Source organism: Callospermophilus lateralis, chromosome 7 (assembly GCF_048772815.1).
Source record: "Callospermophilus lateralis isolate mCalLat2 chromosome 7, mCalLat2.hap1, whole genome shotgun sequence".
Lineage (NCBI taxonomy): Eukaryota > Metazoa > Chordata > Mammalia > Rodentia > Sciuridae > Callospermophilus > Callospermophilus lateralis.
In genome coordinates, this window is record NC_135311.1 from 133419244 (window position 1) to 133445700 (window position 26457).

The 26457-nt window shown below is 51.7% G+C and overlaps 1 protein-coding gene across 7 annotated transcripts in view; it reads right to left on the reverse strand.

Annotated features, from left to right (window-relative positions):
• Positions 1 to 26222, reverse strand: part of Plekhm2 (pleckstrin homology and RUN domain containing M2) — a 37515-nt gene extending 11293 nt beyond the window's left edge. The window contains exons 1-9 of one of the 7 annotated variants that reach the window (XM_076861218.1): positions 26085 to 26167; positions 18582 to 18770; positions 16101 to 16301; positions 5413 to 5519; positions 5053 to 5162; positions 4495 to 4594; positions 3876 to 3963; positions 1806 to 1992; positions 552 to 611 (exon numbers count right to left, since the gene is read on the reverse strand). In XM_076861218.1, coding sequence (XP_076717333.1) covers positions 552 to 611; positions 1806 to 1992; positions 3876 to 3963; positions 4495 to 4594; positions 5053 to 5162; positions 5413 to 5519; positions 16101 to 16277 — 829 coding nt within the window. In that variant the 5' untranslated portion in view covers positions 16278 to 16301; positions 18582 to 18770; positions 26085 to 26167. Of the gene's footprint in view, positions 1 to 551; positions 612 to 1805; positions 1993 to 3875; positions 3964 to 4494; positions 4595 to 5052; positions 5163 to 5412; positions 5520 to 16100; positions 16302 to 17098; positions 17188 to 18581; positions 18771 to 26084 lie in introns of those variants that run through there. The other 6 variants (XM_076861221.1, XM_076861219.1, XM_076861220.1 and 3 more) reach the window with 6 other exon arrangements.
• Positions 26223 to 26457: the final 235 nt, after the last annotated feature.

Consider the following 26457-nt stretch of genomic DNA (forward strand, 5'->3'; position numbering starts at 1 on the left):
GATTTTATTTTTATCTGACTTAAAACTCCTAACAGAACTTCCTGGAGGCCGTTTCAGCTCTGCCTGGGCAGCTCCCTGACTTGGACCTCAGTCTCTTTCAAAATATCTTCAAGGCGCCATCAGGAGTGGACCGCCATGGTCAAACCCTCTCCCAGACCCTCATCTAGCCCAGGGAGCTCACAGCCCACAGGTTTAAGGGCCTCATTCTCCAGAACAGCCTCTGCTCACTGGGTCAGGCCACTAGGCCCCACAAATGAGCCGCTCCCTCTATACCCCAACTGCCCCTGGAATCAGGAAGGCGGATCTAGGAGTCCCGAACAATCACTAGTGACCCCCGACCCCTGTGCAGAGGCAGGAGCTCCCTGGGGAGCAGGGGTGCGCCTGGGCTAAGGCCAAGTTCTCCTGCAGAATTCCATCGACAGAAGGCCAGGCCTGGCTTTGTTACGATCAGGGATTATCGTCAGTAATAAGGAGCTGATCTTGAACATGCAGCAAGCTTGGCATGGAAACATCGCACATCAGGAAAAGAGGGTCACAGCGGACTGTCCCACCTTCCCAGTCTGTGCTGGGTACAGACGGCACTGCTGGAAACACATCTCCAAAATCATAATCTACAAAAACGAGGGACAAAACTGAAGATTAGAAACACAGGAGTCGAGGGGGGTCACGAGGGGTCATGGGGGGACATGGGGGGAAACAGAGGAGGGAGCTCCCTACCTCTTCCCTCCAGGAGTCCAGAAGCCCAGCTCCTGGCCAGGAGCCTCTGACCAGCTGTGGGGCCTCTGGGGGCCATTCCTTTCACACCCAGAACCTGCTCTGGCAGAGATGAGCAGGGGGGCCCTCCGCCTAGCCTCACGCTCTGCCCCTTGCCTCCTTTCCCTCCAGGCCTGGGGGGCAGCAAGACCCCCCCACCCAGTGCCTGCGTCTACTCTACAAGCTGCCAGGATGAGGCGGCTCGTGGGGGGTCTGGTGGCTTCTTCAAGGCTGTGCCCTGACTGCTCCTCTGAGGCGGCCCACGCGGCCAGCAGAGCAGCTGGAGCCTTCCCCTGGCACAGGAGAGTGCAAGCCGCCCCAGCCGGGACAATGACCTGTGGCACAGCAGAAGTAAAGAAAGGGGAAGGTCAAGGCCCGTGCTGAGGCAGTTCTAAGGAGGCCGAGGGAATCTCCTTCCCTGGAGTGAAGGGACCACGGCCCCACAGGCACAAAGCCGGGGCAATGGCCAGTTTAGAAATGAACACCAAGCCCTAAGGTTTGAGAAAAACCAGGTTGTTCTATCGGGTGTTGGATTGAAACAGAATGACCAAAGGCGCCTCTCGGTCTCTGCACCCACGGTGCCCTCACACAGCAGCAGTGTAGGGGGAGCTCAATGGACTTGGGCACACACAGGGACCTGGCCAGCGTCCCTGCACGTCTGACCTGCCGGCTCTCTCCTCCTTCCAGAGGTGGCTCGGCCCGTCCTGCCCAGGACCTTGTGTGGTGCAACCTCCCCAGGGAGGCAGCACTCGCCCCGCCACGGGAGGCAGGCGTCTCCAGGACACACGGCAGCTAACCCTCCTTGCTCAGAAGTCTGCCCTGGGACTGCGACAGGAGCTTCTGGAAATGTGTCTAACACTCATAAAATCTTGTTTTGGCTCTTTGTGCCTGGAATCCATTCTTCGGCCACCACAGGACTCAGTTGGCTTTGCTGGACTGCAAATCTCAATCACTGAATCAAAACCACCAAGAGAGATGTCACCAGCCAGGCTCACATGGCTCCAGTCCATCTGGGGCAGAGGCATAGTCCCCTTCTGCCCAGGGCCACTCACCCTCGCTGGATGGGGCGATGGCACTGTCATCCCACTCCAGGTTGGTGGAGGTGACAGAATTGAAGGAGTTGAGGGACAGGCTGTCCGAGCCATGCACGGAGCTGGGAAGGCGGTCTTCAAAGTCCAGCAGGTACTGAGGCTTATAGTAGTCAGGCATGTAGGGGGCCAGGTCCAAGTAGGGGGCATCCTGGGGAGAGTGGAGAGGACATGGGGTGGGAGGTCAGGCGGATCAGAAAACGCCAGAGTCCAGGCAGGGAGACTCAGGTCCCACGCCCCTGCCCCGGGCTCTTTCTCCTTTGGGAAATCAGGGAGCTTAACAAGTGAATGCAGAGATGAGCTGCTAAGAAGAGTAAGGTGAAGGGCAGGGCTCAGTGGGCCGGATCCACAGCACCACATAAAAATGAATCAACAAAGGGCTGGGACTGGGGCTCAGTGGTAGCGCACTTGCCTAGTATGCATGAGGCACTGGGTTTGATCTTCAGCACCACATAAAAATAAAGACAATAAAGTCCATCAACAACTAAAAAAAATATATTTTAAAAAAATGAATAAACAAAATAAAGATACTGTGTCCACATATAACTAAAAAAAAAAAAAAAAAAAAAGAGTAAGGTGAAGAGTCTGGCTCTTCAAGCTGCGGCCCCAGCTATGAAGTGCAAGCGCCGTCAGGGGTGGAGCTGGCCCAGCGAGAACAAGGCCATGTGCTCCCTTCCCAGCCTCCAAAAAGAGAGTAAAGAGCCTGCACGGCACGGCATGCACACCTGTAATCCCAGCTGCTTGGGAGGCTGAGACAGGAGAATGGCAAGTTTGAGGCCAGCCTTTACAACTTAGCAAGACCCTAAGTAGTGAGACCTTGTCTCAAGAAAATTAAAAGGACTGTGGATGTGGCCCAGTGGTAAAAGCACCCCTGGTACCAAAAAAAAAAAAAAAAAATGAAGGAGAAGAAAGAGCCGTCAGAAGGCAGCTGCGCCTCCAGTGCCTTGCGGGTCTCTCTCACCGTCAGCACCCCTTCCCCTTCTCCACCACTGCTGGGTTCCCTTTTCAGTCTGTGCTCATAGGGAGGGTGACGTGACTAGGACAGGGCAGCCAGGCCCCCCTGGACAGCCAAGTCCATTGGTGCTGTGGTCACTACCACATCTGTGCAGCAGTCGGCCCTCGTCTGTGGTTTTGCCTTCTATGGTTTTAGCTACTGTGATTCAAAAAATATTAAATGGAAACTTCCAGAAAAAAAATTCATAAGTCTTAAATAACTTTCATTACAGGGCATCGTTATAATTGTTGTACTGTACTATTAGTTGTTATTTCTTTATTGTTGTGTGTGTGTGCGTATGTGTGTGTATGAGAGAGAGAGAGAGAGAGAGAGAGAGAGAGAGAGACACTGGGGATCGAATCCAGGGGGGCCTCAACCACTGAGCTACATCCTGGGCTCTCTTTTTCTTGAGACAGGTCTTGCTAAGTTGCTGAGGCTGGCCTCAAACTTGCACTGTTCCTGTCTTATGAGTCCCCGAGGTTACAGACATGCACCACCACGCCCAGCTGATATCCCTTACTAAGCCTGATTTACAACTAAACTCCACCTTGGGCACATTTGTGAAGGAAAAACCTCTCTCTAGAAAGCTTGGTACTCTCTGCAGTTTCAGGCCTCCATTGGGGTCTGGGGGTCAGGGGGACCACTGTACAGTGCCTGGCAGTGAGGGAAGCTGGAGAATTTGGAGAGAGCAGCAGGGGGCACAACAGCTGGGAAGCCAGAATCCCAGGAAGCACATAGGTGGACGGGCCTTGTGCTTCTCAGACACGCGTCCTAAACATGAAGGCCAGGGCTTCTGGGAATGTGGTCTTCTCCATGTGGCCTGGAGAGGGAGAAGTCACCTATATCAGGAATCCTTGCCACAGGGAACTGGGAGAGACTCTCTGCTCTGCCTTTACTTCTGCCAACCCCGAAAGCTGCTCTCCCTCTCCTGAGCAACTGAGTACTGCTCAAGCTCAGCCACACCCTTCCCACTCAGAGCAAGACTTGAGGAAATGAAGCCCTCTCTGCTCCCTCCAGCAGCGAGAGCCATGGCCGCTCACCAGATCCAGGTCAAACCGAATGAACTCCAGCCCAGACACCAAGGTCAGGAAGAGCGTCAGGTGGTCGTGGCTGCAGACCAGGGCGTTCCTGAAGGACAAGGAGGAAGGGACACTGGTGTTCTGGGTCTGGTTGCCGGCTCAGCCCAACCTCACCAGCAACCAACTGTGTTGCAACGAGACATGTGACAGCCCCGCCGGCTGGGGCACTCGTCCGCACTCCCTTCTGCCCAGTATTCTCCTGGGTGTGAGCCACACGGCACTCGCCAGCCACTGTCTCCAGAGCTGGGCCTGTGGCATAAGGCTTGTCAGACTCTCAGCAGTTGCTGTAAATAATCTGTCCCTGCAGTGACCCCAACAAGGCTGAGGCAGAGGTGGAACACAGGCTCAGTCTGAGGCAGGGCACCAGCTGTGCACAGGCCCCGCAGGACCCAGAGCTGCCGGAGGAAGCCACCACACTTCCAACAAGCCCCCCAGGGCTCTTTGGCCATTGCCACTGTGTCCTCAGCATGCAGTGCCAGGCTAGGTCTCTGATGTGGCACAGTATGGTATCCACATGTGACAGGAAGCTTTGGGAGGAGGCTCAGGGGAGCTGGAGGCGAAGAGACAGCGTCGCACTCACCTGACGTAGTACTTCTGCAGCAGGCCCAGGTTCTCCTGGAATAGACGCAGGTAGCTCTCCAGGGAGTTCTCGTTGAGGGCCAGGTACAGCCAGGCCCGACCTGCAGGCCAAGGCAGAAAGGAGAAAGGGCCGCTGAGGACCAGGTTCTCCGACCGCCCTTAGGACCCCCCCATGGCCGGCCAGGGCCAGGAACATCTGAGAGAGTGCGGGGACACACTCGGACAGGCTGAGCTGTGCGCAGACTCTGTCCTGTCCTGCAGGCTAACCCAGATCCCAGCTCGGGGACAGAAACCAGAGTCCTTCCCCGTACTCAGCCTGGGCTCTAAGAGCAGTCCAGTTCTCGTCTATGTCACGCCCCCCCTCATCCCCAAAGCACCCACAAACTGTCACGTGCAGGGAAAACGGGGTCTTGTGGAACAATCTTAACACCCCTGCCACCAGATGCCACAAGGCAGGCGGTCTCCCAGGGCTGACTGGGCTGAACCTGAGCCCGAGCTGCCCATGAGGGGGGGAGGTGTGTGGCTGGCCTCCGCCCCGTGTCTCCCTGGAACTACTCACTGCGCCCCAGGTTGGTGGCCACGTGCTGCAGCACCTCAATCTGCTTGATGGCCTCTCTCCGGGTGAAATGCACGACAAGCACCCAGTAACCAGAGGAGAGGTCTTGCAGCCTGTGAGGACAGGACGGCAGCGCTGGGGGCTGAGTGGGGCTGACCCACCAGCTGCCATCACAGGCAACCTGTGTGTGGCCCCGAGCCCTCCCCCAGGCGGGTACGCCTGCCACGTGGGTTCACAGAGCTACATGGGATAGCTGTGGCCCACTTCAGCGAGACCAGCCTCCCTTGGCAAGGCAGACAGGAACTAAGGCAGATGGGGCCGGGCATCGCCTTCTGCAGGCACCAGGGCCGGGCACCCACTCACCCGTATAGCAGCGCGTGGTCCAGGTGCTCGCATAGGCGCTGCAGGACCTTGTCATGGTTGCGGATGGCAGGGGTCTCCTCCTCACATGCGGCAAAGTAGCTCTGCAGCTGGAAGAAAAAACATCAAATATGGATAAAGAGCAGGGCTATAGAAGTTCAGGAATCAAGAAGGCAGCTGAGAAAACCCCTGCCAGATGACATCTCTGTCAGTCTGCCTTAACAGCCCGGCCCTGCTGCCGATCCGCCCTGGAGTTCCAGAGGATAAAGCCCGACTCCTCACAGCCCTGTCCCCGAAAGTCCTTCAGTAAGCGCCTTGCGTGACAAGATGATGCTGGTGAGGGAGTCCCAGGCACACACCGGGTCTGGCCAGGGGCACCACGCAGGGTGCCATCCTCCCAGCTCACCAGCGCCCACACCTGCACAGGCACCCGGAGCTCAACAACAGCGGCCCTGCGCGGAGCTGGCTGCCCTCTGCACACACCAAGGCCGATGTCCTTGCCAGAAGGCTGCTCAGGGGCCATGGACGGCCTGAGGACACTGGCAAGGCTGGACGTGGATCTGGGCGTGTGCCAGGCTTACGTCGGGCCCTACACCAAGGAGGACATTGTTCCCAGGTCCAACTGATGCAAGGAGATTTGGAGGGCAGGTGGGTGAACCCCAGCACAGAGCGGGCTCTGTGAAGACCGCGGCAGCTGGGTCAGCCCCTGAGGGCTGAGAAACCGCGCTCAGGGTCTGTGTCCTCTGCAACTGCAGCAAAGCCCTGGGAGAGACGTCTGACCAGGCTCAGGTTAGCACGACCTGCTTGGCCGGTGCCAGAGGAAGAAGCTCGCAAGACACAAGAGCACAGACCTGGTCTCAGATTTGAACTCTGGGGACAAAGGTGTTCTGAAGCGTTTTCTGGAAGCAGTGGCAGCAAGGGCTGCAGCAGGCAAGACACGTCCACGCACCAGGAAGCATGTGCTCCTGGAGGGAGGCCAGCCATTCAGCCCTACAACAAATGGCCTCTCTACCCGGTGGCCCAGGGCAAGCCCAGCAGCCCTGCTGGCTGGGGACAGTCCTGCTGGGTCTGCCCATCCCCCAGGCAGGCAAATGGTGCCTCAGGAGGAAAGGCTTCAGGAGATAAAGACAGAGAAGGGAACGCCAGACCTGCCCTGAGCCTCTGCAGTGGCTGGAGGCACTCCTGCAGGCTTCAGGGTCAAGTTCAACACAAGTATTAGGGAAAAAGGTACTTTAATTTTTAATTTCTTTTCTTCTTCTTCTTCTTTTTTTTTTTTTTTGGTAGCAGAGTTTGAACCCAGGGGTGCTTAACCACTGAGCCACATCCCCAGCCTGTTTTATTTTTTATTTAGAGACAGAGTCTCCCTGAGTTGCTTAGTGCCTCACTAAGTTCCTGAGGCTGGCTTTGAACTTGCGATCCTCCAGCCTCAGGCTCCCAGCCACTGGGATTACAGGTTGCACCACCACAAGGGCTTGTTTTTTAATTTCAAAATGTGAGATCAGAGCATCTTAAATAGATGAAAGGCTCCTTAGAGATGTAGCATAACTTCCTCATTTAAAAAGCAAGACCAGAAAGAGGCAGGGGATTTCCATGAGAACAGAGGAGAGATCAAGGCAGCAGAGGAAGGGGACAGACTGAGGGGGACGAGGGGGATGGGAAAGAGGAGGAACAGTGGGACAAATCTGATCAGACACCCATGACACACATAAATATACCACGGTGAATTTCACCTTGATGTATATCCATAATGCACTAATGTTCTAAGAACTATAAATAAATAGAAAAAAGATCAGCAGAGAAAAAGGGAACAGGAGGGGGGCAAGGAAAAAGGGAAGTACTGGAAACTGACTTAGAGCAAATTATACTCCATGCATAATTATGTCAAAACGAACATCAATATTATGCATATCTATAATGAACTAATAAAAAATGTAAGGGGCTAGGGATATAGCTCAGTTGGTAGAGTGCTTGTCTTGCATGCACAAAGCCCTGGGCTCAATCCCCAGCACCACACACATACACACACACACACACACACACACACACACACACACACAATTTAAAAACCCTGTAATCCCAGATGGTCCAGAAGCTGAGGCAGGAGGATAGTAAGTTCAAAGCCAGCCTCAACAACTCAGCAAGACCCTGTCTCAAAATGAAATGAAAAATGCGGGGGATGTGGCTCTGTTGTTGAGTGCCCCTGAGTTCAACTCCCGTTACTCCCCTCCAAAAATAAATAAAATTTCAGAAAAGCGGGGCTAAGGGTGTAGCTCAGTGGTAGAAGACTTACGGAGCAGGTGAGAGGTCCTGGGTTTAGTCCTCGGCACTACAAAAAATAATTAGCTAGGAAAATAAAAACATCAAAAGCAGAAGAAGGATTATTCATCTTCTTGATTATGAAAGTAGCCTCAGCTATGGTGACACTGGAGTGAGGGGCCAGGATGCGTGTGGGCGTGTGCATAGGTGTGAACAGGGAGGCGGCCCAGGCCAGGAAATCCCGGCAGGCAATGAGATTTTTAGCCAAAAGGCAGGAACTAAGATTCCTTTCTCAAGCCAAGGTAACAAAATTAAATGATCCACAGACAACAGCCGTTTACTGGGAAAATATAGGCAACATGAAGGTGCGCATGATGCCTCAAGTCCTCCTGCTGTCCTGGTCCCCTGTGGACAGCAGGGTGCTGTGCCACAGAGCCACACCCTCAGCCCGTGGACAGCATGGGGCTGCACCATGGAGCAATAACCTCAGCCCTTTTTACTTTTTTTTTTTTTTTTGAGACAGGGTCTCACTCAATTACCCAGGCTGGCCTTGAACTAGAGATCCTCCTACCTCAGTCTCCTGAGTAACTGGGATTGCTGGTGTGCGCCGCTGCACTGGTTTCTTTTACAGCTTTCGGACTTTATATTTTATTCTATTTTTTTGTAGTGCTGAACATTGAACAAAGGGGTTTGCACATGATAGGCAAGCGCTCGACCACTAAGCTACACCCCAACCCTTGTTTTTTTTCTTTTCTTTTTTTTTTATTATGTTCAGATCTTTATATATTATGTGCAGTAAGGATCCAGCTTCATTATCTTCTGGAAGGAAAACATTTCCTCATATTAATGAATGGACCAGCCCTCCCTATTGAGATGTGACTTGATACGCCCCTTTCTAAACTATTCTGCGTTATTGATCTGCTGTCATTCTGTGTCCACACCCTGTTTTTAATTATTTTCACTTTATTCATTACTTGAATGTGGGCAGATAAGTCTACTCCTTCCCCTATCCCAATTACTCTTTTTCAAAACTGTTTTGATCATTCCAACCCATTCTTTTAGAATCAAATTTCATTATAATTCCCTTCTGGGTTTTTAATAGATTCATGCTGAATCCAGAGATTATCTGTGGAAAGAAATGAAATCTTTGCAATATTGAGTCTTTCTATCGAGGACCGTTGACCCCCAGCCCATTTATTAAGGCCTTTTTTGTTTTCTGGTTCTGGGGATTGAACCCACAGATGCTCTACCACTGAGCTACATCCAGCCCTTTATATTTTTTTAATTTGAGACAGAGTCTCGCTAAGTTGCTCAGGCTGTTCTGGAACTTGCCATCCTCCTGCCTCAGTTTCCCAAGAAGCTGGGATGTGCTGCTGCGCCCAGCTATTTAGGACTTCGTCACCTTGACCATGAGGAGAGGGCTCAGGAGGTGGGACACAGGGTACTGCTGCGACAGAGCTGCACACTTTTATTAAATTACTTTAACACTTTAACCCTAATTTTTTGTCATCCATAACACATGTTAAAAAGATTTTTTAGAGCTGAGCTGTCAAATCCGTAGCCTCTACCCCATGAGGCTATTAAAGCTTAAATGTAAATGAAACAAAATTTTAAAAATCAGCTCCAGTTGCACTAGCCGCATTCCAAATGCTCAGTGGCCACATGTGGCCAGGGGCCACTGCATTAGTGTGAGTCCAGAGCACGTCTGTCACCGCTGACACTTTGCTGGGACACTACTGCACAGGTCAGGTGAGCAGCAGGTGCTCACTAAGCAGTGGAGATTATTTACAATTTTTTTAAAATGCTTTATTCACTTATTTATTTTCAGTTATCGGCGAACACAACATCTTTGTTTGTATGTGGTGCTGAGGATTGAACCCGGGCCGCACGCATGCCAGGCGAGCGCGCTACCGCTTGAGCCACATCCCCAGCCCGATTATTTACAATTTGAAGCCATTTTCTTGGTCACACCAGTGGCACAGCACTGGGTAAGCATAAATTCAGATGCAAGCACAGAGCGCTGCCTCTGCTCTGTCCCTCTCCTCCTCTTCACCAGCAGGGTCCTAACTCCTGCTCTTGGTACTGGTGCTTCAGCACTGAGCCACATCCCCAGCCCTTCTTATATTTTATTTAGAGACAGGGTCTTGCTAAGTTGCTTAGGACCTCACTAAATTGCTAAGGCTAGCCTTGAACTCAGCCTCTAGATCACTGGGACCAGTGCCCTCTTTAATCATTCTTTAGTAAAAGAGTAATCCCATCATCTCAGGTGACAAAATAAGCCTGAATCAATGCTATAGCCCAACACAGATCTACTGAAAAGGAAAAAGAAAACAATGTCCAGAAATCAATAATGCATAGGGCTGGGGTGCGGCTCAGGGGCAGAGCACTTGTCTGCCAAAGCCCTGAGTTCATCCCCAGCACAAAAAAAAAAAAAAAAAAAAAAGAAGACGATAAATGATGCAAGAGCCCGTGGAGCTGTGTCAACAGCTTGGGCTTGTGCCTTGGGATCTGGTCAGCAAAGCATGGCACCAAGGTAAATAGAAGCAGATGCGCTGTCCCTTAGCCACAGAGAGGCCACAGCCAATGGCCACCAGCAAGACTCTGAAAGAACAGCTGTGGAAGACAACCCTCACATGAACAAGGACCCCTGGATGACAGGACTGGGACGAGCACAGCAGACAGCCCAGCCTGGGAGATAACTGCCATCTTCCAGCCCAGAGACACTTGTGGGGAGCCCATGCCGGCTGTGGCGCGAGCCACATTTACCAAGCACTGCTCAGTGTGTGGATTCTAGGGTCAGATAATATGCTTGAATCCGACTCTGCAACTCACTTGCTGTGTGACCTCTAAATTCGGTCTCCCCATCTTTAAAATGGGCTTAGTACCTTCCTTGGAACCCCTCTAAAGGATGTCATGAGGGTTCAGATGATGGTCGCACTGTATTAATCAAAGGGCGTGACACCTTGTAAACACTCAGGTGCCAGCAGCTATGATGACAGTGCAGCTCAGGAACATACTTAATCATCAGAGCAACCCCATAAAGTGGGTCGCCAAGCGAGTAAGGAGCAGAGCCAGAGCCACATTTTAAACCCCGGTCTTTTCTCTCTTTCTTTCTTTCTATTTTTTTTTTTTTTTTTTTGAACCTAGGGGCTTTTTACCACTGAGGTACATCCCCAGTCCTTTTTATTTATTTTTTAAATTTTGAGTCTCATTAAGTTGCCCAGGCTAGTCTCAACCTGCCATCCTCTGCCTCGGCCTCCCATGTAGCTGTGGCTGCAGGCATGCGCTTCATACCCAGCTCTCCCAGGGCTTTTCACCAAATGTGAGCTCCAGAACCTGAGGGAATAATGTACACAAATGTTGGGACATCTGCATTCCTTCCCTATATGTTTTAGGAGAATTAAAAAAAAAATGCAGTGTCCCTTCCTAAATCAGGAGAACTAAAGAGCCATGGTTGATATGGGCTCTGGGTCGTCTGTAGTCGGTTCCTTGCAGGCACTGAGGCCCGCCAGGCCGTTTCTGAGAAGGTGTGCCAGTGACCCTCCCTCCTGTGCCCCACACCAGCTTCCCCCAGAAACAAGGATGTGTCTTTTGAGTCACAATAAGCCCTGGCTGCTCGGAGGAGACCCCACTCCTAGGAAGAAATTCACCCCGCGGCTCAAGACTGTCAAGTCGCTCTGCTGTTGGCCTCTGTCCATGTGGACCTGGAGAAGGCAGAACACTCCTGGCATGGGGTGAGCAGAGTTGGCTAGTATGGCCAGGGGCTTGCTCTTGTTTTTGCCAATAAAGTTTTATTGGAACCCACACTGGTCTTGGTAGCATCTACACCTGCTCTGGCATTACAACAGCCAAGTTGAATAAAGGCAACTGAGTCTATATGGCCTGCAGAGCCCGAAATACTGACTATTCAGCTCTGTAAGAAGAAACTTGATGATCGGCTGGGTAGAATTTGGCAGCGGGGGCAAGCACCCTTGGGACAGGTTGGGCTGGGGAGGTGTCTCTTGCTCAAAATTCAGTTCAGCAGTGGCCAGAGAGGGTGGCTCAAGCCTGCAGAGTCAAGTCACACAGGTCAAAATATAACTGGAGGGTTGGGGTTGTAGTTCAGTGACAGAGCACTTGCCTAGCACATGTGAGGCCCTGGGTTTGATCCTCAGCACCGCATAAAAATAAATAACCCGGCATAGTGGCACTCGCCTGTAATCCCAGCAGCTTGGGAGGCTGAGACAGGAGGATCACAAGTTCAAAGCCAGCCTCAGCAATGGCGAGATGCTTAGCAATTTAGTGAGACCCTGTCTCTAAATAAAATACAAAATAGGGCTGGGGATGTGGCTCAGTGGTTAAGTGCCCCTGAGTTCAATCCCGAGTACCAAAAATAAAAAATAAATAAATAAAAATAAAAAATAAATAAAGGTATTGTGTCCATCTACAAATAAAAATATTTTTTAAAAAATATTACTGAGGGCTGGGGCAGGAGCTCAGTGATAGAGCGTTTGCCTGGCATGCGTGAGGCCCTGGGTTCTATCCTCAGCATCACATAAAAATAAATATATTCCATCTATAACTAAATTTTTTTTTTTTTAAATTACTGAGCACTTACTTCATGTACATCAGGTACTATTCCTTTTATTTATTTACTTTGCAGTACTAGGGATTGAACCCAAGGGCCTTCTGCCACTAAACTACTACATCTACATCCCTAAAGCTGCTGCTGCTGCTGCTGCTGCTGCTTCTTTTTCTTTTTTAAACAGGGTCTCACTGAGTTGCCCAGGCTAGGCATGAACTTGCAGTTCTGCCACAATCCTCGGAGTAGCTGGGATTACACATGTATGCCACTGTGTCCAGTAGATACTATTCTTTTACAAAGTCCTTAAGTCCTTATAAAACTTACATTCTGGTGGCAGAGATAAACTATGTGAAAATATATAAAATAGCATCCGGGAACCATAAGTGCTATTAAAAAAAAAAAAAAAAAAGCAGGGCTAGGCATAGTGGAGCACACCTGTCATCCCAGCTACTGAAGAAGCAGGAGGGTTGCAAATTCAAATCAAGGCCAGCAGGACAAATTACCAAGGCTCTGGCTCTAAATAAAAAAATAAAAAGGGCCGGAAACAGTTCTGTGGTGGAGAGCATGCCTAACATGCACAAAGCTGTTACCATGCACAAAGTTCGATCCCCAGAACCAAACAACCCAACAAAAACAGAGGCAGGGTATGCAGGCCAGGTGCGGTGGCACACGCCTCTAATCCCAGTGACTCAGAAGGCTGAGACAGGAGGATCAAAAGTTCAAGGCAGCCTCAACAACTTAGGGACACCCTGTCCCTAAAATAAAATGGAGCTAAGGCTGTGGCTCTGGGATGGAGCTAAGGTTGTGGCTCTGTGGTATAGCACGTGCCTAGCACGTGCGAGGCCCTGGGGTTCAACCCTCAGCACCACATAAAAATAAATAAAAAAAACTAAATAAAGGTATTGTGTCCAACTACAACTAAAAAATTAATATTTAAAAAAAAAAGAGGGGGCTGTGGCTGTGGCTCAGTGGTAGAGGACTCTGGGTTCTATCCCGGTACAGCAAAACAAAACAAACTGAGCCGGAGAAGGTGCCCCCCCCCGTGGGCAGGGCTGTGGGGGTTTCTGGGGGCAGAGTACCCTGGTTAGGGAACAGCAGCCGCAGCAACAGAGGACCTTTAGAAAGGGAGATGCTGGGAAACTTGATGAAGGAAACCTGGGTGAGGGGGCAGGACACAGGGAGGGAGGGCGGGGAGCGTGCGGCGAACCTGCTTAACAAACAAGCATGTCCAGAAACGGCCTAAATGAATGAAGCAATTGGAGCTGAAAAACTCAGCAGAAATTTGATGATATTAAGGAAAATTTTTAAATCTTTTTGTACCAAGAGGTGCTATAAACACACCTTTTCCTTTATTCCTTTATTTTTTACAATTTTGAGACAGGGTCTCGATAAGTTGCTGAGGCTGGCCTTGAACTTGTGATTCTCCTGCGCCACGGCGCCTGGCCAACTTTTTAAAGATGTAAAGGTGGTATTGGGTTACATGAGAAAAGAGTCCTCATCTTGGAGCAATAGATACTGAAGTATTTATGGAAGTCTGGAATCTGTTTCAAAATAATGGAGGGATGCGGGCATAGCTGACGAAAGACTGTCCAGGAGATGATGAGAGAGGTGGGAAGAGGAGGGGGAAGAGGGGGAAGAGGGAGGAGAGGGAGGGAGCTGCAAGGAGGGAGGAGAGGGAGGGAGCTGCAAGGAGGGAGGGAGAGAACAAAGGAGCACATGACAGGAGAGCAAATACGGAAAACTCCTTGGACCAGTTTTGCCAAAAGGGTGTTGGGAGAACAAGAACGGGTGGAGTCAGCCAGAGTTCCTTCCCAAACAGGAAAGACAGAGGGGCTCCCCTGTCCCAGGGAGGTGGCCACAGACATGAGCCAGAGGCAGGTGGGCTGGTTTGCCTGACCAAGGGAGGATGAAAAAGTTCTCATCAGAAGAAAATCTAGAAACAAGCAAGGTCAGTTGAGGGTGCAGAGGCCGCTCATTCTTATAATGCCCTTTAGAAGCTGGGCTCCCCAAGGTCCGGGAGCGGCCTGGCCTCCGTCTCAAACACCCAGGATGGGCTAAGTGACTCTTCTGTCTGGTTTTTGGGGGGAATCAGGCACCAGGCCTGGGGACAGCTGGTTCAGCTCATCCCAGAGCCCTTCCCAGCCAGGGGGTGGGTGCTCCCTGAGCCCCCTGGGAAGACTGGCCATCAGGAGACTAAGCCAGACTCCGTGGCTTCGGGGAAATGTGGGCGGCACTCTCCAGCAGCCAAGAATGCCTGACGCAGAGCCTTTTAATCAGGGTTGGTCCCACTCTGCTCTGGGCTGCCCTTGTTTTTCTCTTTCGTAGACACACAAACACAAAACACTATAAGTGCCATAGCTAGTACCAAGCAGCCCTTCCAGATTGTTCTATAATAGGTAACTCAAAGGCAGCTGTGAAAGATTATAAATGTGCAAATGAAAAGATGGTTACAGCCGGGCACAGAGGCACACACCTCTAATTCCAGTTCCTTGGGAGGCTGAAGCAGGAGGACCACAAGTTCAAGGCCAGCCTGGGCAACTTAGCAAGACCCTGTCTCAAAAAGCAAAAAGGGCCGGGAATGAAAATGAGTAGAGCACCCCTTAAACCAATCCCCAGAGCTGGGGAAAAAAAAAAAAGAAGAAGAAGAAGAAGAAAGTAAGGAAGAAAAGATGGTGACCTCCTTCCTCTCTCCCAAGTCAGTCAAGCCACAGGATTTGATGCTGCCAGCCCAACAGATGGGAGATTTGGATCCAACTCTGCCACTGACTCCCAGGCTATCCTGGGAAGGAGGAGGGGTAACACCTCTATATTTATAGAGGACAAAATCTTGCTCCAACAACACCAGGAAGCTCTGCAGGGCTGAGAGCGGGCTGCACGCATGGGTGCTCCACCTGGTGACCACTACAGGCTCCTCCGCGGCCCCTGCCATGCCTGTCCCTGCTCACCCACAGAACGCAGGCCTATGGCTGTAGGAAAAACTCAGCCTGGCGCCACCTGAGGCATGGCTCTCTCGGGCTACCCATGGGGGAGATCGCCAGGTAACAGCAGCCTCCCTACTGGCTCCAAGGAGACCAATCGTATTTAGATGACAGCAAGTTTAGGACAGCCTCAGCAGTTGAGGTCTAAGAGACAGAAATCCAAGAGCAGGTAAGACCCCAACCAAAGGGCTGCTTCCTCATCTCAAACTGTCCCAAGAATTAAATCAGCCATGCACAGTGGCGCACACCTGTAATCCTAGCAACTCGGGAGGCAGAGGCAGGAAGATTCCAAGTTCAAGGCCACACTGGGCAACTTTGGCTCAACTGAACCTTAGAGACAGACTGTAGCAAAGACCCCCAGGTCCCCTTAGTCTACAAGGCCTGTCCTGAGACCCTGCAGGAGCACTGTGGGCGAGGACAAGCCTCGGGAGAACTGAAAGGTGCAGCCAGCCTTGTGTTTTGGAGTCCTTCCCCAGCATGGCCACTGATTGGGCAAACCGCCCCCAGATTTTCTGGGACATTCTTCCTCTCCAGGGCAGGCCCCCAGAGGAAAGGCAGAGTTCAGGCCACTTGTACCATTTACTACCTTATAAGTTGGGGTACCCTTAAGCCTTGATGCATGGACTCCTCAGTGGGGGACCCCAAGAGGACTAGTGTGGATCATGGGAGCTGGACAAGGGCTGCTGTGGTCAGAGCTACCTACTGTTCCCTTGGGGAGGCCACCGTGACACCTCACCCCCGCCCTACCTTGCATCAGCCATATGGGCCAGCCTCAGGCAGATCTGAAGGGAAAGGCCAGTGCTCTTGATCCATCCCCCCAGAAATAAACAAGCAGACAAGCCAATAAATGCTTTCATCTTAGCCAAGCTTCTTAAGAGCAATGCCTGTTACACCTCCCAGGCCTGGATCCCCACTGCCAACGGCATTTCTATGGAGGATCTAGCAGCGTCCAAGGCGAGGCCGGAGCTGGCTGGAGAGCCCGTAGTTTTTAGCAGCAGTTTCCCAGGACTCAGTGAGAACCTCCGTGCAGGAAGCGTGAAAGGAGCCAGAGACTGGGGCGGGGTGTCCATGAATGGAACTGACTGCTGAACCTGCTGGAAAGGCAGAAATAATCGCTCAGCCAGAGCCTCCCATTTTAGGAGGGAGACTGGGGCTCAGGCTTCGCCCAGTGTCCCTCTGCTTCCTGCAGTCTCGGCCAGATGCCCTCCAGGAGAAGGCCAGTGCTGGAGGCGGCCACCCACCTGGGTGAAACAGCTGTTGAGCCGGGGTGGGGCTGGGTGTACCTGCCCAAACCCTCAGAAAATGCTCCTCCCTGCACCCTCCCCAGGAGGGCAGAGCGCGGGGCACTGGGCCATCCCAGGGCTTCAGTGATTGAACGGAACGGGGAGGTAGGGGCTGGGCAGGAACACTCTAGCTGCTTCTTCCTAGATAGCGTGAGGGTGTCAGCAGAGGTTCCGGTTGCTGGTGACTGGGGCTCCACCAACCCAGGCAACCGTGATGCTTCTGCCTTACTCTAGTGATTCTAGAATCCCTAACCTGAGATCCCACCCCTTCTTAGCCAGGAAATGACAACAACCATAGGACAGCGGACTATGGGGCAGAAGAACTCAGAGCCCTCCCTGCATAAGAACCAGAGGTCCTTGATTTGGAGAAGATGGTCCTCTAAAAGGGCATGAAAAACCATGTCCTTCAGCTGAGGTCCCTGGGGGATGGCCAAGCCCCTGCCCAGGAAGGACATGTGCCAGGCCGTGGGGACTGGCTTGGACTGGCTGGATCCCTCCCCCAGCAGAGCTGTCACAAAGGGTTGGCCTGCCATGGCCCGCACTGCTTCATAAGCAAGACTGGTGAAACTGAGGCTTCTTAGCCACTTATTTGCCACCAAATACAGCACCAGCTCCACATTTTCCTTCTTGATCTCCCAAATCGCTGCTGCTGGTCCCTTTGCTGGAGTCCTGTAGGTGCTCTGCTCTGACAGCTCTGCTGAAAGCAAAAGGCAGGTAGGGAATCATCTGTGGGTTTCCTTTTCCTGTGCTTCCTTTGGGGCGCAGGAAGGATGATGGCCAAGAAGGCCAGATCTCTCGGTACTTGGACCAAGCATAGTTTCTACAGTTACAGGCTCCTCCCTTCTGGAAGGAGAGAGCACAAGTCTCAAGGCACTATGACCGCTCTGCTCTGGAAACTGGGACCAAGGATGTCTCTCAGACTGGGCAGAACATGGCGAGGCTCTGCCAAGAGGTTCCTAGCAAACACCAGAGGCCCAGAAGCCACGCTGGCCTGGAAGCCACGGGCGCCACCCTGTTCTCCTACTGTGGGGCTGGAGGCGGGCGTCGGCAGGAGCCCTGCTGGGGTTCTGAGCACCCCATGTTCAGGCCTGCTCTCGCCCTGATGGGAAGAGGGCAGTTTCTCAAAGCCTCATTTGAGCCAGGCCTGTGGAGCCTGGAGCCGGCTGGCTCTGGGTTGTCTTTCACTTCCCCTTTCCTAGGGCTGCACCTGTGCAAGACTACCCAAGCAATCCCACCCAGACACCACAGGGGTGCTGGAGGAAAACAGTCCCCAGAGTCCCTGTCTAATCACATGGCGGGGACCCCGATTTCACTCCAAGGCCTGAGCAGGGTAATCAGCTACCCCCAGGGTGAGGAAGCATAGGGGAGGGGGGACTTCACAGATCACAATCCATGGTTGGTCGGTTGATTGGGTTTTCTCTAGGGATTGAAGCCAGGCGCTCTACCACTGAGCTCCTCCTTGGTTCTTTTCATTTTGAATTAGGGCCTCACTAAGTTGCTGTGGCTGGCTTTGAACTGGCCATCCTCCTGCCTCACCCCATCTCCTATAATCCCAGCGACTTGGGAGGCTGAGGCAGGAGGACTGCAAGTTGTTTGAAGCCAGCCTGGGCAACCTGGCAAGACTGTCTCAAAATAAATTTTAAAAATTAAAAGGGTTGGAAGGCTGGAGTTGTAGCTTGGTGGCAGAGTGCTTGCCTAGCATGTGTGAGGCCCTGGGTTTGACCTTCAGCATCACATAAAAATAAATAAAATAAAGGTATTTTGTCCAACTACTACTAAAAAAATTAATTAAAAAAAATAAAATAAAGGCATGCTGTCCATCAAAAAATTTCTTTTAAAAGGGGCGGGGGTCGGAAGGCTTGGGCTGTAGCTCAGTGGTAGAGTGCATGCCTAGCATGTGTGAGGCACTGGGTTCTATTCTTGGCACCACATATAAATAAATAAAATAAAGGTCCATCAACAACTAAAAAGATATTTTTAAAAAAGCGGGGCAGGGAGTTGGAGATGCAGCTCAGTGTAGAGTGCCCGGTGGTCAAATATCATCAAAAGACACAAAAACAAAGAGCAAGAGCCAAAAAAACTACCTCTCACCTCGGCGGCACCCCTGTAGGCCTTCTGACTTTGGACAAGTGGCTTCTCCACTTCGACTGTGTGTCGACAGGCAGCAGAGCCATTATCATGCCCTCCTGTCCTCCCACAGCACTGGGCTGTGGAGATTCTATTGGCCACCACAGTTCCCGGGCAGCGGGATTATAGGAGACGAATACCTCTTCGTCACTTCTATAATGAGAGCAAGGGGAGATGATAAGTCAAATACACAGATGGCGAAGCTGCTATGGTGGCGAGAGAGGAGACACTCACACCCCGAGTTGTTGTATGAGCAATGGATCAGTGGCCCCAACTTTCAGTTCCAGCCCGAAGGACTCTCCCAGAAACTGTCCCGATTCTCTGGCCTCAGATGGAAGCTCTAGGGTGTCCCCTCAAGCCCGCAGCAGGGAGAACTGTCTGCAGAGCTCACCCAAACTGCCAGCGCCACCACCTGGCCCTCCAGGAGGCCAGCTCTCCGCCCACCCCGCAGGGCAGGGCTCCAGATGCCACTGAGAGAGCCTCTTCACGGGCGGCGAAGCCACCCATTCCCCTTGCACACGAAGGCACTGCCAGCTCTGGTGGCAACATGCCCTTCCCATGGTGGTGATCCTGAGGCCCAGACGTCACCAGATTCCTGGGGGAAGAATGACCCACCCAGGATCCCGAGGTACCTACCGAAGCAATGCCATCCTTCTCCCCACAGCACACAGCTCTGATCCATAGCCCCTCCTCCTGCCCTCCTATTTTTCCAGCACTGGGGACTGAACCACTGAGCCACAAGCTCAGGATTCTTTATTTTATTTTGAGTCAGGGTCTCGCTAAGCTGCCCAGGCTGACCTTGAACTCCTGGCTTAGCGCCACCCAGCCCCTCCCTGCCTTGGCATTAAAACCTGCCCTGATCTCTCTGGCCTCGACTCCAGGTCAGGTCTCCAGGCCAATGGCTCCGAGAGCTGGCATGGGATTTTCAAGTTTTCTGTGAAATTCTTTTCACACTGGGTTCTAGCTGGAGAATCTGGAGGGAGACTCTCAGGAATAGCCACTGCTCCACTGGACACTCGGGCGTGATCTGTGACTACAGAGTGACCACAGTCAGTCTTGGTCCTCCCACTTGAATGTGACCTGCTTCCCTCTAGCCCCAGATGCAGGTGAACGTCTGCGGAGTTCAAGACCTCACAAGGCCTTTGGATCTGGAAGGGCCACACCACGGAGACAGGCCTGGGAATGCTTGAGCCGGGCTGGAAGGACGGTAGTGACAAGCTTCCAAGAGAAACCTGACGCCAGAGAAGCATTTCAGAAAAGGAGAACCAAATCCAAACCAAGCCAATGGGCGGGGCTCAGAAAAAAAAAAAAAAAAAAGTCCTGGCTTCTCCACCAGCGTCTATTCCTGGGCTGGGCAGATGACCTGGATTGGCGCTCTCTGCCCACACTGGGGGCCTCTGGTTCCTCCAGGCCTCTATTATGCAAGGCAAGCAGCAAAGCTATGGCCAAGGCCAGGATCCAGGGAAGAGGAAGCAGGGAAGAGGGCCCTCCTTATGAAATGCTTGGGTGGTATTATTTTATTTAGATCTTTGCCCTGGAGATTTGGGTCCTTGGGGACTTCCAGAACAATTTCCCCTGAAGCCAGTGAGAACAAAACTATTGATCTAAACCGGTCGATATAATTCCCACACATACCTAGCAACCCTCTCCAGGAACAAGCTGATTTAAAGTACTGCAGACCCCAGCTCTCGGGGACAAGGAGAGGGAGGAAAGGCCCTGCCCTCAGATCTTCATCGACAGACCAGGACGGCCAACAACTGCGGCCAGTCACTGCTGTCCCCGGATTCCAGACTGACAAGGAGCCCCCTGCTCCGTGCGGCACGTCTGCCGGAAATAGAGCCTAAGGTACCTGACCCAGGAGGACCTGAACAAGTCACTTCTAGTTAACCACCACAGGACTCATTTCTCCTGCTTAAGGGGAGGGGAACAGGGGCGGTTCCTATTCATTCTAGGTGCTTCTGAGCTGGATTTTTTTTTGCTGTTGTTTTTGTTCTTTGATACTAGGGATTGAACCCAGGAGCCCCCAACCACGGAGTCACATCCTAACCCTTTTTATATTTTATTTTGAGGCAGGGTCTCCCTAAGTTGCTTAGGAACTTGCTAATTTGCTGGGGCTGGCTCTGAACTCGCCATCCTCCTGCCTCAGCCCCTGAGCCTCTAGAATAACAGGTGTGGCCATCTCACTACCTGTTTTCTTAGATAATGTCCCTTCTCTGCACCTGAACAAGGTTCCTTGGGAAGGCAATGTCACTGCTTTGGGGAGTGCTCCCTGGTCACCTCCTCCTCAGACTTCCCTGCCCATGCCCTGTCACAAGGTCTGTGTGACGCCTGTGTATTGCCACAGTCTGAAATTCTGTTTGTCCATCCCTTCATTTATTTCTCATCTCCTATGAGAATGTCACTTCCATGAGGGCAGAGACCTTATCGGCCTCCACAGCGAGTTCCCTGAGGCCTAGAACATGGGGACAGAGGGAAGGAGCTCAGCAGTGTTTTAAATAACTGAACACACGACCATGGGGCAGAACTCAGTGTCCATGTCCACTCCACAAGCCTGATATGAAGTGCGACAGATCGGGTCAACCACAAGCCAGAAGGTGACCCTGTGCCTGCCTCAGTGAGGACTTTTTTGGGTGCAAACGTGAGTAAATAAAAATACCTAAAAATACGGCCTGTGGGCCAAAACAGCCTGAGGCCTATTTTGGTAAATAAAGGTTTACTGGAACACAGCCACGCCCTGCACAGTGGTTGCGGTGGTTGCTTTTGAGTTCCAAGGGCAGAAGAGAGGAGATGGTTCAACAAAGACCCCATGTCCCCAAATATTTACCATCTGGTCTTTCAAGAAAAAGCTTACAGGAAGCGTATGTGGGGCTGGGGCTGGGGCTCAGCGGGAGAGCACTTGCCTAGCATGTGGGGGGCCCTGGGTTAATTCTCAGCACTGCGTGTAAATAAATAAAATAAAGGTCCATTGACAACTAAGAAAAGTATTTAAAAAAAAAAAAGCATAGTGTGACACACACGGAAAACTGCTCCCAAGTCATAATGGTGGCTTCCTTTGGTTTAGGCCTCACAGTGCACAGGCGCCAGCTGCGTGCTGAGTACCACAGGCAACTGAGTTCTCCTTAGAACACCAATAGGTTCTGGCTGTCACCAGCCAGGACTGACACAGTCAATGACAAACCCCTACTCCAGGCCCAGGCCCAGGCCCAGGCCTGAGAACCTCTGAAGCTTGTGTCTCAGCTTCTAGGCTGGATGGCTCCCCAGAGAGCACTTCCAGCCCCACCCAGCAGGATCCCCTGAACACTCCTCACGGTCCCCAGAAGACCACCTGGAGGGCTCCACATCCTTGGGATGCTCCTAGTTTGGATGTCTGCTTCTTTTCCTTCTCTAAATTCTACTAATTTATCAGGACTTGGTGAAGCCTTCCTTCTCTGAGGGCTTTTCCTTGCCCTAGCTATTTTATTTAGTTATTTTTTAAAAAAAATTTTTTAGTTGTAAATGGACACAATATCTTTATTTTTTTATGTGGTGCTGAGGATCGAACCCAGTGCCTTACACATGCCAGGCAACTCAACCACTGAGCTACAGCCCCAGCCCCTTATTTAGTTATTTTTAATTTGTGATTCTGGGGACTGAACCCACGGGTGCTTTACCGCTGAGCTACATCTCTGGCCCTTTTTTAAAGTTTTTGAGACAAGGTCTTGCTAAATTTCCCAGGCTGGCCTCAAACTTAGGATCTTCCTGCCTCAGACCCCCGAGTCCCTGGGATTACAGGCAATGTGCCACCACCCCCAGAACCCTAATTATGTTTAAAATTTCCCCCCCAAATTGTTAGAGGGCCAAGGCTGCTTCTTACAGCAGATCATTTGCTTAAACTGCATGTGTACTTGACAGACTCACTCCTCAAAAATAGGACAAAACTCAAAACTGAAAACCACTGCCTTCCCTCCCCTGGAGATGATGCTGTTTAGGAGAACCACCTGCCATCCAAAATGCCAACACGCAGGGATGGTGAAGCACCCTGTAATCCCAGAGACTCAGGAGGAGGATCACAAGTTCAAGGCCAGCCTTAGCAACTTAGGGAGACCCTGCCTCAAAATAAAAATAAATAAAAGGGCTGGGGATATAACTCAGGGGTAAAGCGCCCCTGGGTTCAATCCCGGGTACCAAAAGTTAATAAATTATTAATAATATCAAATAAAGAAAGAAAAGAAACAAAATGCCAACATCATCCCTGCTAGGATGCTTCTCTATTAACAACTCAGCAATCACAGGCTTTGTTGGCCTCTGCTACTCGCACCCTGCCCAGAACCGTACAACCATGGGGTTTGTTCCGTCCTGCTGACCGTCTGACTCTAACAGCCCCCAAATCCTATCTCCATTCAAGAACACGGTTCCCTGAGATTCAGGTAGGATAACAGCTATGTCACCTCTTAGGTGCTAGAGTATGTGCTGCTCATCACAAAATCTAGGTGTGACAACAGTGGAACTCATCTGGGCACAACGGCACACGACTGTAACCCCAGCAACTTGGGGTTGTCTCCAAATAAAAATGGGCTGGGGATGTAGTTCAATGGTAAAGCATTCCTGGGTTAAATCCCCAGTACCAATACTACTACTACTACCAACTACTACTGATAGTAATAATAAGACTACTGATAATAAGAGGAAGGAAGGAAGGAAGGAAGGAAGGAAGGAAGGGAGGGAGGGAGGGAGGGAGGGAGGGAGGGGGAAGGAAGGAAGGAAGGAAGGAAGGGAGGAAGGAGGGAGGGGGAAGGAAGGAAGGAAGGAAGGAAGGAGGGAGGGGGAAGGAAGGAAGGAAGGAAGGAAGGAAGGGAGGGAGGGAGGCAGGGAAAATTGCTGAACTCAAATGCTTGGGGTGGGGGAGCACTTGAGGACACAGCTTCTTGGGGTAGAGGGACTTCTGGGACCATGGTCACATTGTTTCTAGTCCTAGGGGTCAGATATGTGAGTGTGAGAACATACTAAGCTGTTCTTTTAGGCTCTCTGTACTTCTCTATATGTACTTTTCTTTCTTTTTTTTTAATATTTATTCTTAAGTTTTAGGTGGATACAATATCTTTAGTTTACATTTATGTGGTGCTGAGGATCGAACCCAGTGCCTCGTGCATGCCAGGCCAGCACTCTACCACTGAGCCACAACCCCAGCCCCCATATGCACTTTACAATAAAAAGTTTGAAAATGGCCAGGCATGGTGGCGCATGCCTGTAATCCTAGTGACTCAGGAGGCTGAGGCAGGAGGATCATGGGTCAAACCCAGCCTCAGTAACTTAGCAGGTTCTCAGCAACTCAGAGAAACCCTGTCTCTAATAAATATAAAAAAGGGCTGGGGATGTGGCTTGGTGGTTAAGCACCCCTGGGTTTAATCCCTGGCACCAAAAAAAAAAAAAAAAAAAAAGTTAGAAAATACTCTGTAAACACAGTAATACACAACACACCTTTCTTTTTTCTTTCTTTTTTTTTTTTTTTTGTGGTGCTGGGGATTGAACCCCCGGCAGGCCTTGCTCATGCTAAGCAAGTGCTCTACCACTGAGTTATATCCCCAGCCCCAACACAACATTTTTTTGCAGAAATATACATCTCATTTTCTTTCTGCAACATCCTTTAAAAAGAAGCAGTAATGTACTCCCAGTTTGAGAGGCTGAGGCAGAAGAATCAAAAGTTCAAGGCCAATCTCAGCAATTTAGCAAGACCCTCAGCAATTTAATGAGACCTTGTTTCAAAATAAAACAAAAAGGGCTGGGGATGTGGCTCAGTGGTAGAGGGCCCCTGGGTTCAATCCTCAGTACCAAAGACAAACAAACAACAACAAAAACCCATAAGACCATTTTACTGGTGGCAGGAGTGGAACAAAGGCAAAGCAACTCTCAGGGTGCTGTATGACAAATTCAGGTAAGACTGGTATTCGAGGACAAATCTGACCTGCAGACTGCTAGACTGTTGCTGTAGCTGAACTGATTCCCATTAGAAGCAGATACCCTGATTCAGAAAACCACACACACTTCAGGATGCAGGAATCCTATGGCAGTTGTCTGAAACAAGCACACAGAGGAAGTGCTACCAAGTACAAATGGGTTACATAACAATCTGGAGGGCGAGAGGCGCCTGGCCCGCCTCAGACCTTGAAGAAGCAGAGCTGGTTCTACCACAAACAGAAAAGTACCAGCACCATGCTAGACGCTCTCATACTTCTATTAAATCTTCACAACAACTAATTTTATTCCTGTGTTAACAGATGAGAAACTGAGACAGGGAGAGGTTAAGGTTATGGGTTACTAATTATCAGGGTGAGGATACAATTCCCCAGGAGCAGGACTCTAGAATTCTTGTTCTCAACTGTGATGCTAGACGGGCCTTGGGTTGGGATGCACCCAGAGAAGAGTTTCCAGTTTCTAGTGAGCAACTTATATTTTCTGGGATGCATTACAGCTCAATAAAATGTGCCTGGACAAACACATAATTTCTAAGCATCTTGACAAAGCACACCCAACTCCTTCACAAACAATAGCTGGATGTACAGAGTGGATCTCTGCCTTCAAATGATCCATGTTTTACATGGTTGGTGCCCATGTCTGCCACCTCTCTGTCTAGGACTTTCCCCAAGTATTTTTTTGAAGTTTAAAAACAGAATTGTTGGCCTTCCTGGAGCCATAGTTGGCCCAGATTAGACTGGAAAGGTCGGCAGTCTTTTCTGCTGTGACAGATGCACTGCTTGTGCTGTATATGTGTAATAAGAGTTGCAATACATTCCGCTGTCATTTATTTTTTTAAATCAATAATAATAATTTTAAAAAAGATGCTCTGCTTTTTAACAAAGTCCTTGCTCCTCCTGCACGCCTCCCAGTGAGCAAGACCAACCGAGACCCCATTGCATTCGCAAAGCTCAGGACAACGAAATAAAAGTTCATTGGACCGCCCGTGTCACATCCCGATGGGCTTTTTGCAAGATTATTTGGGGTCTACTTTTCTTTTTAAGCCACACTTGTCTTTAGGAAAGGTAAGACTGCTGGCCCGGGTCACTTCCTGAGGAATGTCAGTGGGATAGAGCAGTTATTCACACACAGGGTGGTTTCACAGTCCCCTTGTCCGGTTCCCTGAAGTGGTGAGATAACCTAGTGAGACTTGTCCCCACCAGGTCGTACCCAGCTCCCAGATTCGGGGCTGACCAGGTGACCCAGGCATCAGTCATAAACAGGGGACATCCACTCCGGCAGCCCCGAGGGTCGCAGGATGAACTCCACCTTCTTTCCTGGGATCGCCACCGACGCGTGCCCTTGACAGGTGCTCCGCAGCACCCGGCCTCGCCGAGGGGCCCTGGCTGGACCGGCCCGGGGTGCGGGGACCCGCCGCCGGTGCAGGGACGGGACGCGGCGGCTCAGGCTCCGCGGTTCCGCGGCTCCGAGGCCGCCGCCGCCCCAGCCCTGCGGCCCGGCGGCGGCCGCGCTCACCTTCTTCACCGACAGCGAGATGTTCTCCAGGATCCGGTCCTTCACCTCCCGCGGCTCCATGGCGCCGCCGCCGCCGCCGCCGCCCCGCCGCCGCTTCCCGCGCCGCGGGCCCGGGGCTGCCGCCAACCGCTGCCGCCGGCCGTGCGGGGGCTCCGTCGTGCCGGCCGCGGGGCCCGGCGCCCGCCGCCCGGCCCTCGCCTCGCCCGGGCCCTCGCTCCGCCGCGGCCCGGCGGCTCCCGAGCGCCGGCGGGGAAGGAGGCCGCGGGCGGTGCGCGGCGGCGGCGGCGGCGGAAGGAACTGATGTCAGGCGGGGCGGCGCCAGGGCGGGCGGCGGCGCACGCGGGCCTGCGGGCGGCGGCGGACCCCGGCCCGG